This window comes from Monodelphis domestica, chromosome 3, assembly GCF_027887165.1.
Source record: "Monodelphis domestica isolate mMonDom1 chromosome 3, mMonDom1.pri, whole genome shotgun sequence".
NCBI lineage: Eukaryota > Metazoa > Chordata > Mammalia > Didelphimorphia > Didelphidae > Monodelphis > Monodelphis domestica.
The window spans coordinates 469,811,308-469,827,436 of NC_077229.1; the positions used below are offsets into that span (position 1 = coordinate 469,811,308).

The 16,129-nt window shown below is 34.9% G+C and overlaps 1 protein-coding gene across 1 annotated transcript in view; it reads left to right on the top strand.

The window, feature by feature from the left end:
• The window catches only part of ADGRV1 (adhesion G protein-coupled receptor V1), a 778,411-nt gene that overhangs the window by 199,263 nt on the left and 563,019 nt on the right, over positions 1 to 16,129 (top strand). Inside the window, exons 51-57 of the mRNA XM_001366741.4 lie at positions 1,039 to 1,261; positions 2,552 to 2,756; positions 6,263 to 6,409; positions 9,455 to 9,710; positions 11,362 to 11,564; positions 14,696 to 14,872; positions 15,456 to 15,638. Of these exons, the coding sequence (XP_001366778.3) occupies positions 1,039 to 1,261; positions 2,552 to 2,756; positions 6,263 to 6,409; positions 9,455 to 9,710; positions 11,362 to 11,564; positions 14,696 to 14,872; positions 15,456 to 15,638 (1,394 nt within the window). The remainder of the gene's footprint in view (positions 1 to 1,038; positions 1,262 to 2,551; positions 2,757 to 6,262; positions 6,410 to 9,454; positions 9,711 to 11,361; positions 11,565 to 14,695; positions 14,873 to 15,455; positions 15,639 to 16,129) is intronic.

A 16,129-nucleotide genomic window follows, 5' to 3' on the forward strand; every position in this document is an offset into this window, starting at 1 on the left:
ATGTTTATAAGTCTCTCAAAGTTATTCTTCCTTACAATATTATCATTTGTAAAAATTGTTCTACTGGTCCTCTACCTTTTCCAACAAGTCTTCCCAGCTTTCTGTGAAATCCTTCCTTTTATCAGTTCTTATAGCACAATAGCATTCATTAGAGAACAGATATTCATTTTCTATTCCTTTCACATTTCTCCTTTATAGCTATCTTCTTTAGAATAGTCAGCAATATTACTATGTCACTGATGTCCCAGCTACAAAACTTTGTGGTTCTTTTAGCCTCAATATTGTCTCAGCAGGTATCACATCTTCTACTCCTTCTCTCCTTCCCTCCTTTCCTCCTCCCTCTCCCTTTACCTGCTCTGTCTCTCTATCTCCCATCTCCCTCTCCCTCTCCTTCTTCTCCCCCCACCCTCCTTTTTTATTTTTAATGAGGCAACATCGTTCATATTCTTCCCATATCCAATTGTATCAAATCTTACAGATGGATTTATATCTACGTTAGGACTGCTTTTGGCTTTCATGTTTTTCTGCTTAGGTAGGAAATCAGGTGTTTGTTGGCTAAGAGCATTTTGAGTCTCTTTTTATCTCTTTAGTATAGCTATTGATTTACATAGTATGGGATGGAATGTAAAGTATAAGAAGCCCGGAAAGGTGTGTTGGGAGGAGATTATGAAATTCTTTGAATACCAGACAGATGATTTTATATTTGAAAATGGAACTGATAGGGAGCCACTGGAGTTTTTTTTAATAGGGGAGTGATGTAGATCTACCTGCGATTTAGGAAACCTTTCAAATGGATAATGGACTGATAGCCATATTGTTGTTGTTGTTCCATAGCATTTAAAAATTTTTTTAAAATTTTAAAATTTTTATTTGGTCATTTCCAAACATTATTCATTGGAAACAAAGATAATTTTCTTTTCTTCCCTTCCCACCCTCCCACCACCTCTCCCATAGCCCACGCGGTTCCATAGCATTTTTAAAGGCCACTCATTACTGATGTCATTTTTCTTTTTCCTTCCTTTTCTTCACTCCTGACAGTCCACATACTTCTCGTTGGCAAAGCTGAATCTGCCCTTTACTGCTGGAGTTCAGAGTTGAATCAATTCTCTTTTGTTTTGGGAGCACCTTCTGCTAACGATGCAGCGTCTGTTACTGTGAAATCACTGAATTCCAGCAAAAATCTCATTGTTCTAGCAGGAGCCCTTCACTCACAGGTCTATGAGCTGTCCTATATCTCAGAACAATCTGATTTTATTCCCAGGTAGGCTTCACATTTTATAATGAGCATCTTAGTGCACTTTGTATTTTATATTCTAATACTTCTGGATCAGTATCCCTTAAATGAATGGCAGAGGATAGGGAGCTAGCCTTGGAGTCAGAAGGAAATAAGTTGAAGTCCTGACTCAGACACTTCTTGGCTATGTGACTTGGGCAAGTCATGTAACCTCTTGGTGCTACTGGAGAGGAAAGCTCTCCATAACTGTGGCATTTGGGCCATGTGTTTCTCTGCATTAGTTTAGACTGTTTCCTTACTTGGAGCTCTGGGATTAGAACCAGTCATAAGTCTGGAACCAAAATATTTTTTATTTAAAATTTGAATGCATAGTAATGAAGTGATATATTCACATGCTCCAGGTTTGGTTATTATTCATCCCAATATTTTGTAAGGGTAATTTTAGGGTTGTGACAATCTAAATTAATTTGGTCACCAGGGAATATCCCAAATAAAATACCCAAGTCAGTTTGGAAATTTTATGGTGGTTTAATTAATATAGAGGGAAAGAATTAAGGAGAAGAGAGAGGGAAAGGGTATAGAATTTCTCCCTCCTGGCCTGTGCCAGGGGAAGTTCAAAGACCTCTGCCACGAGGTTTTTTCAGAAGATTAGAGGCTTTCCTAAGAGGATAGTGTTTGGAAGGTAAAAGAGAAAAGAATCAGCCTAAACTCTGAGAGAGCTCTGTGAAGATGCCTCACCAGAATTAAGCTACTAAACTTCTCCTAGTATTGTATCAAGCAAACTCACTGCCAAACCTGGACAATAGCTTTCACCACGCCAAGATGCCAAGATGCTCAGCATGCTGCTGCCAGAGCCACCTCTCCATGAAAAGAGGCCGGAGTGAGGATGTTATGTGAAATATATAGACTGTTTATACATCACTTTCCTGTATCTCACACGTACCAATGATATCTTAGGCTTGACTTAGGATAGCCCCAGGGTCTGTCAATTGTTTCTGATTTGTCATTTGCTAGCACATGTCTGTCATAGGCCATCCTCCTAGATACTTAATCCTTAAGTAGGGGCGCAGACATTCCTGTTTTGTTAGACTAAGCAGGGTGGAGTAAATCTAAAATTCACAATTTGGCCAAAAATATATTACTAGTTTGAACGTTTTCTTTTGAGGGGAAGTATTTTTGTTTTTTTTTTTCAGTTGTTGACATTCATTGGTGTTTTGATCATACACATTGATTATGTATGATCAATCTATCCTATATGTTCTTTATATTTTATCTTGTACTCTTTTTATATATGTGTATGTATATTTCTCATGCCAGTTCAGGTGAATTGATATTCACACCTGGATCCAGGGAAGCTATAATTGCAGTCAATATTCTTGATGATATAATACCAGAGGAAGAAGAATCTTTCAGAGTTCAACTTAAAAATCCCAAAGGTGGAGCAGAGATTGGTATTAATCACTATGTGAAAATAGTTATTCCATCTAATGATGATGCCTATGGAGTCATTGCGTTTGCTCAGGTACTAGTATAAAATTCCTGACCTTAGAAGTGGGAATAATATTTTGCATTTCTGTAGCACCATTTCACATTCAGGAATATTTTATATGCCTTCTTTTAGTTGTGTGAATTCCATGTATAAAATGAAATCAGGAAAGTAACATATCAAAGTTGGTTTCCATGTATTTGAATTCATATTATACAAAGTTATTAATATGTAAAATATGGCAGTTGGTTTCAGTTAATGTGTTGTTAATTCACATAATATGACCACTTCAGGAAGTTTCTTTATATTCTCATATGGAGGAACTTTGGGTACTTACCTCATACTTCTAGACCCTAAAAAATTATTCAGCGGTTCTGGAGCTAAGAGTATTGCTGGTTGGGAATAGCCCAGAATGCCTTCAAGAAATAAGACTATTTCAGGAATTTGATTTTCCTTTCTAGACTATATTCTCAGATAAATTCTAAACATTTAAGTCCTAATATCAATTCTAACTCTTTGTGCTACAGAAGGAACAGAAGACAATCACCTTGTGTTGTATTAACAATTTGACTTTGTTAAAACAAAAAGGGAAACTCACTTTGTTGGTATTTATATATTTTGTTTTGTTCCTAAATCTTTTTGTTCTGGCTTAGAATCAATATCACGTATTGATTCCAAAGCAGAATAGCAGTAAGGGCTAGGCAAAGGGGGTTAAGCTACTCGCCCAGAGTCACATAGCTAGGAAGTGTCTGAGGCCAGATTTGAACCTAGGAGCTCTCATCTCAAGGCCTGGCTCTCAATCAGCTTCCCCCCTGATATCTGTGTGCTTTTCATAAAAAAAGCAATATATAGAAATACTTTATAATGTGTTATCCAGATTTTATTTACCTCATCCTGCTTTGGGTGTGCCTTAAAGTGAGTGATGAAATCATTAATATTGTGAAAGAGGCCTGATGAATATATAGTTATTGGAATAATTTTGTTCACAAATTACTATCACTGTTTTAAAAAATGAATAGTGCACTGAACACCTAAGTGGTATTTATTCTCTCATTTTAAGCTGATCTCTTCTCTCCTATGACTTTTTCCCCCATGTTAATATTATTTATTTTCTTTTCTTATTGCACTTGCACTATACCAAGAATTCTTAACATTTTTTGTTTTAAAGACCCTCTTGGCAAGCTGGAAAAGGCAATGGATTCTTTTTTCAGTGTGTTGTTAATCTCATAAAATAAAACTACATAGGAATATAAAGGAAGGCAATTGTTTTGAAATAATCAAAATATTTTTTAAAAGCCAATCAAGTTTAGGGACTCCAGATTAACCCTCTCTGGTACAGAGTTCTGAGGCAATGAAATAAGTCAGTTTCTACATGTTAGTTAACTTTCCAAGAATCTACTTAAATTAGAAAAACTCTGTTCTGTAGCTATTGATGGCACCCCAAAACCTTGCCAGTTTTCTTAGAAATTCATAGTATCCATGGATAATGAGGTGTCTGCATAATAGAGGGAGAAAGGTAAATTTCAATTCAACAGACATCTATGAATGAGTTTGCTATAAAGCCCTGTTAACTGGAGTTGATGGGTAGTAAAAAAAAAACAAAAAACAAAAAAAACACCACCAAAAAACAACCAGTCTCTCCCTCAGAATCTTGTGTCTGTCCTGGGGAAAAAACAAAGCAAAACAAAACAAAGCAAAAAAGCCCAACCTCAAAATATATTCTGTTGATTATGAATCCATATTGTCCTTGTGTGTGAAGGAAAGCATGCTACTTTGTTGGTCACTTGGGTTATGCGGGGTTCTTTTTAGTGAACTCTTGTTAGTTTCTTGTTGCCCAATACTGAGGAGGAATAGAATTACCTTGAGGTAACCCTCGATAATAGATCTGGCTTCATTTTAAATCTGTTAACTGGAATTAGCTAATGAGGGCCTCATGTAATCTGGACAATCTGGCAATAGCACATTTGATTAAGGAAAGCAACTAATGAGAGTTTCACATGTGTTTTCTGGCTGCATCAAATCCTCATTGACTAACCTCATTAATTGAATGCACAGAGCCAGGGAAGCAAGGCTTCCTAAGAGCTATGTGGTCCCTTGTGAATAAATGATGTGCACATTTTAGAAATGGTGACAGTTTCTCAGGGAATGTTTGATTGCTTTGGGCATGATTTTATTACTATCTAACATCTGTAACATGATGTTAAAATGTTGTATAAAATATAGCTAGACATGATCCTTTCACAACGATTTAGCATTTTAAATAGCATTGGAACATAATGTAACCAGAAGATGATGAGGAGAGTCTGCCCTGAAAAGCTGTGTGTTTTGTATTGTTCTAAGTCTTAGGGGAATTCAGTGGTGATTTAAATAGGATTTCATAGAAAAAAATGATTTTGAAGGGAAGAAGTGCATGCAGTTGAGAAGGGATATTACAGGTATCAAGCAAGGCACATTACAAGCATACAGAGTTGAAAATGGGAATGGAATTAGAGAAAGCACCTGGAGAGTATGATGGCGAATATGAGGAAAATGAGAAAGCTAGCAAGAGAGAAAGACTGCTGGTAGGGGAAATGAAGTTACAGTCTTATAAACTAAATATAAAACAACAGAAGTTTACAGAGAAGGGAATGAGAATCAGCAGAATTTCTTTAATTCTAGTTCTAGAGGTAAAAGAAACATAAGAGAAGAAAAACTTCCATTGCTAAGATTCATAGAACTAAAATGTGTTATTTTGATTATTATACGTTATTCAGTTCAAACCCTTCACAGGAAGGAAGGAAACACACATTTATTCAGTGTCTGTGTGCCAAAAACAGTGTTAAATGCTTTACAAATATTTTGTCACTTGATCTTCACAGAAAAACCAATCTTCTAATAAAATCCCATATTCTAGTTGTGTTTCTCAACAACTCTTAATTCTAGTACCCTTTCTCTTTAATTTTTATTTCCCTTTTTTTTGCATGTGGTCTATTTGTACAGATGCATTTTTTGTTGTCTCCTCCATTACATTGTGAGCCCCTTGAGGGCAGGGACTGGTTTTTTCCTTATATTCACAGACCTTACCACAATGACTGACATATAGAGGGTGCTTAATAAATGTTGACTGACTGACAGTCTTGGAAAGTAGGTGTTATTAGGATCTCCATTAGACAGTTGAGGAAATTGAGGCAGACAGAGCCTGAGTTAGTGACTTTTCCTAGAGTCAGACAGCTAATGTGTCTGAGGTTAGATTTGGACTTGGGCATTCATGACCCTAGCCTCAGCATTCTATTCATTGTGGGACCATCTACCTCTTCTAGAAGAGGAAACTAGAACCTGGAGAATTTTAATGATGTCCTCAAGGGCCATGGCAAGACAAGAACTGGAACCCATGCTTCCTACCTCCCCCAAACTGGTGTTTTATCTCACTATAATATCATCGTATTTATTCCAGCTAGGACTTGTAATCTTATAAAAGTCCAATAATATTGATTAACAGAATTCTAGATCTAGATCTACTGTTTCAAATGACTAATATGTTTGTTATTCCTTTGCCTTTTCAGAATTCATTATATAAGCAAGTGGAGGAAATGGAACAGGATAACTTGATAACCTTGAATGTTGAACGTTTAAAAGGAACCTACGGTCGGATAACAGTAGAATGGGTAGCTACTGGAAGTATTAGTGACATATTTCCCACATCAGGAGTGGTATGTAATTTATGAAATTACAATGAAATTCCTACACACTGAGGACTGGCATTGAGAAACACTAACTATCCTATATTAGTCTTTTGCTGTGTGCCTTTCTGAGTGTTACTCTAATGCCAAATACTGAAATATGGAATTCAGCATGAGGTCAGCCTTTCTTAGATGAAGAGGGACTCCTTACTTAGTGAAGGTCCAGGAAAGCAGCTTATATCTGAATCTACTACAGCTCCTATTATCCTTTCTGAACCATACCATACACTTATAATAAAAGTCAATGGTAAGTTGAGACAATCTAATCAATCAATCAATGAGAAAACATTGTTTTTAATTGTTTTAGTGATGTCAAAGGGAAAGTGTGATGTGAATAAGTCAGCAAAGGTAGCTTGGACCCAAATTATAGAAGATATTAAGTGACCCTTAGAAGAATGTGTATTTTATAAGAAACCACAAAATATTTTTGAGTAGGGGACATGCTTCTTCTAATTGTTTCATTTTTGTATATATTTTAAGGAATACATATACAAATAAGTGACTTAAGTAGGTAATTTATTAGGAATTTAAAAAATAGATTAAAATAAAAAAATTCTGCCCTCAAAGAGCTTACACTCAACTCTATCATCTACTGGAAAATTTTTAGTGGCTCCTTATTAACCTTTCTGTGTGTCACTCAATAGCTTTTACATTTTAATAACAACCTGTCTTGGATTGTTTATTTCGCATCGCTCTTTCCCTTTCCTGTACTCTAAATACCAGTCATACTGAACAACTCTCTATCCCTTGTTCCTGGTAATCTGCCTCTGGTTTCTGGGACTTCAGAGCAGCTATTCCCTATGCTGAGAATGCAGGCTTCCATTACTCCCACCTCATAAAATGTTTAGTTTCCTCCAAGATTCAGCACAAGTTTTACCTTTCCTTGAAGGTAATCTCAATCTGTTAGTGCTACCTTCCTCCCCAAATTATCTTGTCCCCAAATTATCTTGTAATGATTAATCTTGTATTTACTTGCTTTTAAATAATTCTGTATTTGGTTCTACATATGTCACCCAGTAGAACATTGAAGCCCGTGACAGAAGCGACCTGGCATGGCCCTTAATAAATGTATGTGAATTAAATGCAATCCTTTTGTTCAGCAACTTGCAGAGAAACAGGGGAGTTGACTATGTGGATCAACCTGAAATCCAGGGATAAGAAGAAGCATCATTAGAGCTTGTGTTGTTAGAGGTCAGCTATTCGAACCACCTACATTTAAGGGATGCAGAATCAGAGAAGTCAAGTGGCTTGCCCAAGGCCACATGGAGAGAAAATGGGAGAACTGGGTTCCTAATCCATATTTCTTGGCTCTACTTCTCCAAGCTGACACCATCCCAAGAATCCCAAGAAATACTTCAATCATTCTTTCTAAGCCACTGGGGCTTAGGTGGGAAACAGTTTTAGGTCAGGACTACCGCTACTGAAGCAGAGATCATAGATTTTGAACTGAAGAGGACCTTAGAGGCTATCTAGTTCAACTCTGTCATTTTACACATGAGGAAATTGAAGCCCAGAGGGGCCAGGTGACTTGCTTATATCAAGGAAATAAATAATCAAAAGATAGAACAATCAGGTTGCCATTCTAGAAATGGATACAGAAAGAAAAAAAAATATATAGAGTTAAAAATAACAATAATAATATTATTAATGGCTAATATTTATTTAGCTCTTATTCCATGCCAGGCACTATGCTTTAGAAATATTATTTTGTTTGATCCTCAAAACAACTCTGGGAGGCAGGTGCTATTATGATACCCATTTTACAGGTGAAGAAACTGAGGCAAACAAGAGTTTAAATGGTGGGAAAGCAAAGAGGAAGCCAAGACAAGACAAGTCACAGAGAGGAACATTAAAAAATCAAGAGAAGTAGGAGGGCTATAATTCAGACTCATAGCCTGAAAAAGGCAGAGCTAGAAGTTTAGATCAGTTACCAAGAGAATAGTAACCCCAGGATGTGTGTGTGTGTGTGTGTGTGTGTGTGTGTGTGTGTGTGTGTGTGTGTGTCCATCTATCTGTCTGTCTGGGCGTGCACTGCAAAGATCATTCTATGTGACCTACCTACCCCACTTCTCTGATGGGTTCTGATAAACAAGACTACTTTGTAAAACTTTCTGACTTCTAAGGCAGTCCCATGTCAAAGACCCTTTATGACAAGGACTCTAATGTCACTGGCAAGGACTAAAACATATTAAAATCTATGCTGATAAGCCGTGCTAAATGTTCTGTTTGATACAGTGTTCATAGTGCACAAAACACTGGGAATAGTATAATCCGTTAGTGTTTTTTTTAAAAACTATTTGAACTTGATTTCATTTGTTTTTACTTTAATTCCACAATATTGTTAGTTCCTGAAAAGTATTCTATATCTAGACTATAAATTGTTTTCCATTTTGATATTAAAACTCTCTCTGGTTCAGTCACTAAATGCATATTGAGTTTGTGGATTATCCAGCAAACTGATTCTCTTCCTTATCCTTTTTGCTTATTTCATTGCTAAATAACGCATCCAACGAGAGCATGCACTGGGGAAATAAAGGGAAATGAATAACAATTCTGGCAAAAGGTTTTGCGGGAAAAAGGTTGCAGCTATTAGGCTGCAATGACATTTTTAGATAATTTGTGGGTGTTATTTATTTATGATTTCCCTGACCTGCATTACCATTAACAAATAAGGCTGTAATTTGGGACCTGTATTCCCAGGAAGAATATTTACTTTAATAAAAGACATAAAGCAGCATATGGCATTTTGACTCTATATAGTTTACTAGCTTAAATGTTAGAAATGGATTCTTGTTCCTAACCAGGTTTTCCTCTAACTTTCAGTAAAAAGAAAATCTGAATTGTTTCTGAAATTACATTCTGCCTCTTTGTATGCATAGTTACTTTGATATGTAGCCAGTGAGAGATTTCAATAAAGCAACTTATTCGTGTTTCTATTGAATGGCATGAATAATGTCTCAGTAGAATCACTTGGTGGTACCAATATCAATGACACGTCTTTCTCTAAATTTCTAGATTTCATTTTCTGAAGGCCAGGCACTGTTGACCATCACCCTGTCAGTTCTTGCTGATGACATCCCAGAATTATCTGAGATTGTTGTTATAACACTAATCCATGTCACCACAGAAGGGATTCAAGACCCTGCAAGAGGAGCTACCATTGATCCCAGAAGAAACAAAGCTGTGATAACTACACTCCCGAATGACTGTCCATATGGTGTGGTTGGCTGGCATGCCGAATCTCTGTTTGTTACAGTATTTGAGCCTGAAGGTGAATCTTACAAATCTGGCCTTATTTTAAATAAGAAGCATTTTTGTGATAGTTTAATTCAGCACACTTTATGTAATGTAATTCATATACCATTTTTGTGAGTTTTTCCCATTTTATATCATTTTAATAGTACTTTGATGAGTTAGAGCATTTCAATGTCCACTTCATCCACTGGTCATCTTAGTAGTACTACTCAGTGAAATAAGTTACTTGCAGAGAAAATTGATAATTATTCCAAATGACAGGATTTTAAAAAAATTAGTCTTTGAGGGAGACAATTTGGATTCTTCTTGAGTTTTCCTTCTCTCCTTTTCCTGTCCTAACATTCTACTTTGAGAGTTTTTTCAAATGATAATTTTCAGGCCATAATCATCACAGGAGTTCCAAAATGTTCATATATCCATCTTTAATTTGGCTCTCAATATTCTAAAATTCTAAAAGGCATCAATATTCCATAATTTACCCATCTTCTTCAATCAGATGGTCAACCCATCTTTTCTTTGTATTTGGAACTGACTCTTTCATGGTGGTTTTGCTGACACACTGTAAGGATAAATAGATTAGGGTGGGTAAAAAGACTTTGAATCATTTGGATAAGTGCTACATAAAATTTATATAGAATAATGATATGCTGTTCATTGTTTCCAAAGTTTTTCTGCTAAGATAAAAACCCCGCTTTCAGAGAGAACTTATACTTAAATGTGTAATGGAAAATTATATGTGTACCCCGCCCCCATTTGTATTTATATGCTGCCAACAAGCAGAGTCAGAACCATTGTTTTTGTAGAATATAGACTAATATATTTATTCACTGGCAAGTTACAGTCACTTTACACTCGACTGTTAAGTCCCATACCAAAAAGGATTGTGACTTATCTGAACTGTAAATTTCACCTAGGGTTTATAGTACTCTGCAAATATTAGGTACTTTTAATAGTTTTAAAAAATATTAAACCTTGGATTTAGCATAGCCACCTAAAATTACCTAATTAGATTTAACTACTTAATTTATCTATAATTTTTTTAACTTTGGGAGATTCTTAATCACGTATAATTGGTACTCATTATTCTTGGGGTAAGGAATTTGCTTATTTTTTTCTTATTCTCTTGTGTCTCTCACAGTACAAAACAAATGGTTGCTGAATTGACTTAAGCACTTTTTAAAAGATATCCTGCAACCTAATTTGATATTTACGTGTTTTCAAAATTTCAAAATAAAAAAAATTAGTAAAAAACTCAATTTGATATTTACATGGCTTAAAATTTTTAAATGAAATAATTTATAGTAAAAAACTTAATTTGATATTTACATGGTTTAAAAATTTTAAATAAAAAAATGTATAGTAAAAAAAACTTAATTTGATAGAAATTCCTATTCCCTTTCCTTGGTTACCTAATAACATCTTGCACCTTATTACCTAACAACACCTTACCCTTAATGAATCTTCACCCAACAGTGAAGGAATGAATCTTGATAGGAATGTGATTATTATCCTTCTCACTTCCTTCTGCCTGTTAGCCAAAATTTTTTTTGGAATACTCAGTACCTGGGTCTAAGAGTTTTGTCAGTATCAAAACCACCTTGGCATAATGTTGATGAGAAAAAAGAAAAACGGATTCACTTTGAATGTTATTTCCTGTTGTTTGACAGAAAATGCCACGATTGTTCTCTTGAAAATTGTTCGAGAACAAGGATTACTGGGTGATGTCGCTGTTCACCTGGTGGCAGAGCCCAATTTGTCACTTCACCCTGATAATCGAGCTATTGAAAATGAGGATTATGTGCTGCCAGAAAAAGTTATGATCATGCAGGAAAATGAAGAGATCACTTATGCTAAAGTCCTAATTCTGCCGGTGAGTTGTTGGGGCATCAGGATGCACACACTATTGCACGTTGTAGTGAAATGGGCCTTGGACATGGTGGCCGTGGCTCTAATAAATGTTTGTTGAGTGGCCAAGCACAAGGGACTTCATCTGATCCTCAGTTTTCTCTTTGTAAAGTGAGGGATACCTGCATTACTGACTGCATAGACGTATCATGAGAATGATTTGGAAGCTTTTCAGGCAATCTAAAAGTGTTATTTTTAGTCTTGTGGCAGTGTGGTATAGTAGATAGAACACTAGATTTGGAGTCATGAAAACCTGAATTTAAATCCCGTCTTAGACGAGGAGGGAAGGGTGAAATATTTATTAAACACCTACTTTGTGCTAGACGCTTTGCTAAGTGATTTACAAATATCGGGTCATTTGATTCTCACCACATCCTCAGAGATCAGAGCTATTATTGTCCCTATTTTATAGTTCAGAATACTCAGGCAGAGAGAGATCACGTAACTTGCTTGGGATCCCACAGAGAGGAGGTGTCTGAGGCCGTCTCTGAACTCCAGGCTCAGTGTTTCAATCCTCTGCACTGCTCAGCTACTTTGATTGATATGCCTTTTAACCTCGCTGAGCCACAGTTTTCTCATCTGCAAAATGGTGATATTAATATTACCTACCTCCCAGAATTGTTATGGAACTAAAATGAAATAATATATGGAATAAACTTCACAAGCCTTAAATTGCTAGGGGGAAAGCAGCTATTGTTGGGGATCTGCACTGAGAGAGTGGTTTTTTATCATTTAGAATTCCCTGTGTACTAATGAAATCACAGACAAAATCCAGACCAAAATGATTGTCATTATTATTGCTGTTATTACAGAAAAGTAGTCAATTTCCTTTTTTTATACCTCCAAAGGCAAGAGTTGTTTTATCATATATAGAAAAAATCCTGGTTTTGGTAATGTGGAATTGGATGTTTGGCGTTTTGTGAATACTATAGACATTTCTTACATTTGCATTTAATTTGGGCTACCTTTTTTACCCCTTGTTAAATCATGGCTTTTAGAGAGGTCCCTGGCCATATTGAAACTGTTATTGTAATAACTGATTTATTACTTAAACCCAATGACTAAAATTTCTAGAATTAATTGATTATTTTGGTCTTTAGTATAATTACTCTGATTAGTCTATAAACACCTTAGCTGGGATAGGGACTGGATAGAGGGGTTCAGCTGGAATGAAGAGACTATCAGTGGAGGTCAGCACTTTCTCTATAATTCCCTAGAGCATCCAGAGAGTAAAGGACTTCTTCCCTGGGTTCACACAGTGAGAGGCGAGGTTGAAACTTAGTTCTTCTTTGGTTCAAAGGCCAGCTCTGTAACTACTAGTACACGACTGACTTGCTAAATGAATAAGACTTAAAAGAAGAAAATAAAGTTGTCAAAATAAAAAATGCTTGTTTAAAAAATGAAATTTTTCTTTCACTCTAACAATAGTCCTATAAAGTGGAGGCTACAAATGCTTTAAATAATTCTTTTAAATCACGAATTTAAGAAACAAAAAATGTGAACATTTCTATTCACAAATTAGGAGAGACATAAAGAAGGCTGCTAATCTCTTTTATGCACAAGTTGATTTTTAAAAATATGTAATAAATTCAACATGTTACTTTCAGTTGTCTCACTTCTCTGTTTTCTTCAGAACTTCAGTGCATTTTAAAAATGTTATAATGATCTTTTTTCCTATTTTTGCATCATTATCAGTGATTCTCCCTCTTCCTCCCACTTTCTCCATTTAAAAAAAAAAAGGGAAAAAAGCCATGAAATAAATTTTAGTGTCAAACAAGAAACAGTTCTATACATTGACCAAATTTGAAAATATCTTATTCTTCAAATGAGTCCATTACCTATCTCTGAGCAAATGGGAAACACTTAAACATCAGTTCTCTAGAATCACAGTTGACCATTACATTGATCAGAGTTCTTAAATCTTTCAAAGGTATTTTTCATTGCAGTGTTATTGTGGTCCTAAAAATTATTCATTTGGTTCTTCTATTCATATCAATTGGGTCTTCCCAGGTTTCTCTTAATTGTCCCTTTGGCTATTCTTGCAACATAATAGTATTTCAGTATATTCACACTCTGCATAGCCACTCACCAAATTAATGGACATCTCTCTCTCTCTTTGGTTCAAATTCTTTGATCCAAAAAATGTTGTTATAAATATTTTTGTACATATTTTCTTTAATCTCTAACCAATGGATACACATAGTTTAATAATTCCTGGAGTACAGTTCCATATTGCGTGTGCTATTTAAAAATATTTTTTGAGTAACTTCTATGCAAATAATATATTAGTCTATGTTTTGTTATATTAGTTTATGTTTGTTATGAGATTTCCAAACTATTGTCTGGGCTACTTTGAAATAAGACCAACTAATTGATGATCCAATAAAATAATGAGATTTGGATGATTTCAGTGGGGAGTAGGGAGTATATTTTTTAAAAATTAAATTCATTGCTATAAGAAATGATAAGCAGGATGATTTCAAAAATAAGCTGGAAATATCTGCATGAACTGATGAAGAGCAAAACAAGCTGAACCATGAGAGCATTGTACACAGTAACAGCAATATTGTACTATGATCAGCTGGGAAAACTTGGCCACTCTCAATAATGGAATGATCTGAGACAATTCTGAAGGAGTTATGACAGAGAATGCTGTCCACCACAGAGTTAGATGTAGATCAAAGCCTACTATCTTTCTTAGCAGTTTACTTATAGTTTTATTTTGGGATTTTGGTTTTATATGAGTGTACTCTTACAACAATGACCAATATGGAAGTGTGTTTTTCATGGCCAAGATCAAATTGCTTACCATCTTTGAGTAGGAGGAGAGAATCGAAGAAGAAATACAGTTTGTATCTTATACTTTTGGAAAATGTATGTTGCAAATTATTATTACATGTACTTGGGGAAACAAAATATCTTTGAGTAAAAAAATTAAATTTATTTTTCTAGATGGTGGGATTTAAGCATTTAAAAATCTCTTAGAAATCTTGACTCCATGATTCTGTCACAATTAGCACATCATTAAAGAGGCTCTCAAACTGAACATATTTTAAGAATATATAAATGATAATCTAAACTTTTTATTTTGTTCAGGATGATGTTCCAGAGTTAGAGGAAGGATTTATCATCAATATTACAGATGTCCATCTAGTGAACTCAGAATTCTCTGGAGGGCAGCCAAGTGTGAAGAGACCTGGGCTAGAGATAGCTGAGATAGTGATTGCAGAAAATGATGATACAAGAGGAGTGTTTCAGTTCAGCATTGACAGGGTAAGAGAAACTTTAAAATATTTTAAATTTTAGGATAATTTTTCTTGTGAATATGTTGAAATTTTTCTATTTAAAAATTTAATATAACAACTGGAATGGCTTGCAAAAAATATTTGCAGTACTTGGTGTAGTTGAAGTCAGGTTACCTGAATTCAGTTCCCAGTTCTTCTGTTCACCTAGATGTATGACCTTCAACACATCACTAAATCTCTCTTTGCCTTAATTTTTATATCTATAAGGTGGGCCATTATTTAAAATGTGTTACAGCTCCTCAATTCTGTCAATGGAAAATGCTCAAACTTATCAACTGGTAAAATCTTAGGACAAGTCCCAGACATTAAATAAAGGTGGCCATTTCTTTCCATCTATTATATTAGAAGTCTGGAGGTTTGAAGATGCTTTATATATATTAATAACCAAATATTTATATTAATCTTAAATTATAATTGGATAATTTAAAATATTTCAAAAGAAAGAAGATGGATAAGTCTATAGAAAAGTTTACTTTGAGAAGGTGGTGGAATATTTTGTTATTTAAAAATTAACATATTTACCTTGCTCTTAATTTATTTTTCATTTCTAGGATGTTAATGGAGTAATTATTGTCCATGAAGTACCACCACCATTGAATGTGCTTAAGCTGACAGTTGTTCGATTGGCTGGAAGCTTTGGACTCATAAATGTTTATTGGAAAGCAATACCTGGTAATGCTAGCCTGGAAGACTTTACACCATCACATGGGATCCTCACATTTGAAGATAAACAAGTATGAAAATATAAGCATTTCATAGGTGTCTGAGGCTACCTTTGCCAAATCCTGTTCATGAAAGTGATGAGTGTATCACTTTAATAACCTCTAAGAAATATTCCTGTGTCATGTCATGCCAAGCACAAGGATGTAATCAACCAATCATGAAACATTTACCAACAACCTCTATGCGCCAGGCACTGGATTAGCCTTTGAGAATGCAAATATGAAAATATAGCAATTCCCACCCTTATGTTCCTTGACCATCTAAATTTGAATAAATAATTGTTTAAAAGAAAATTAAAGATATTTCCTAAGAAATACTTTAAGATCTTTAAGAACTGGTTATTTTTGAGTATGTAAAACCTGAAAATATTTGCTAAGTTTTTCTATTTAATAAATAAAGAGTATAAATAGGCAACTATAAAAACATGAAGGCAGATGATATTATTTTCAACAATTTGTAATACTACAATTATCTAAATCCTAAATATTACCTGAATACTGCT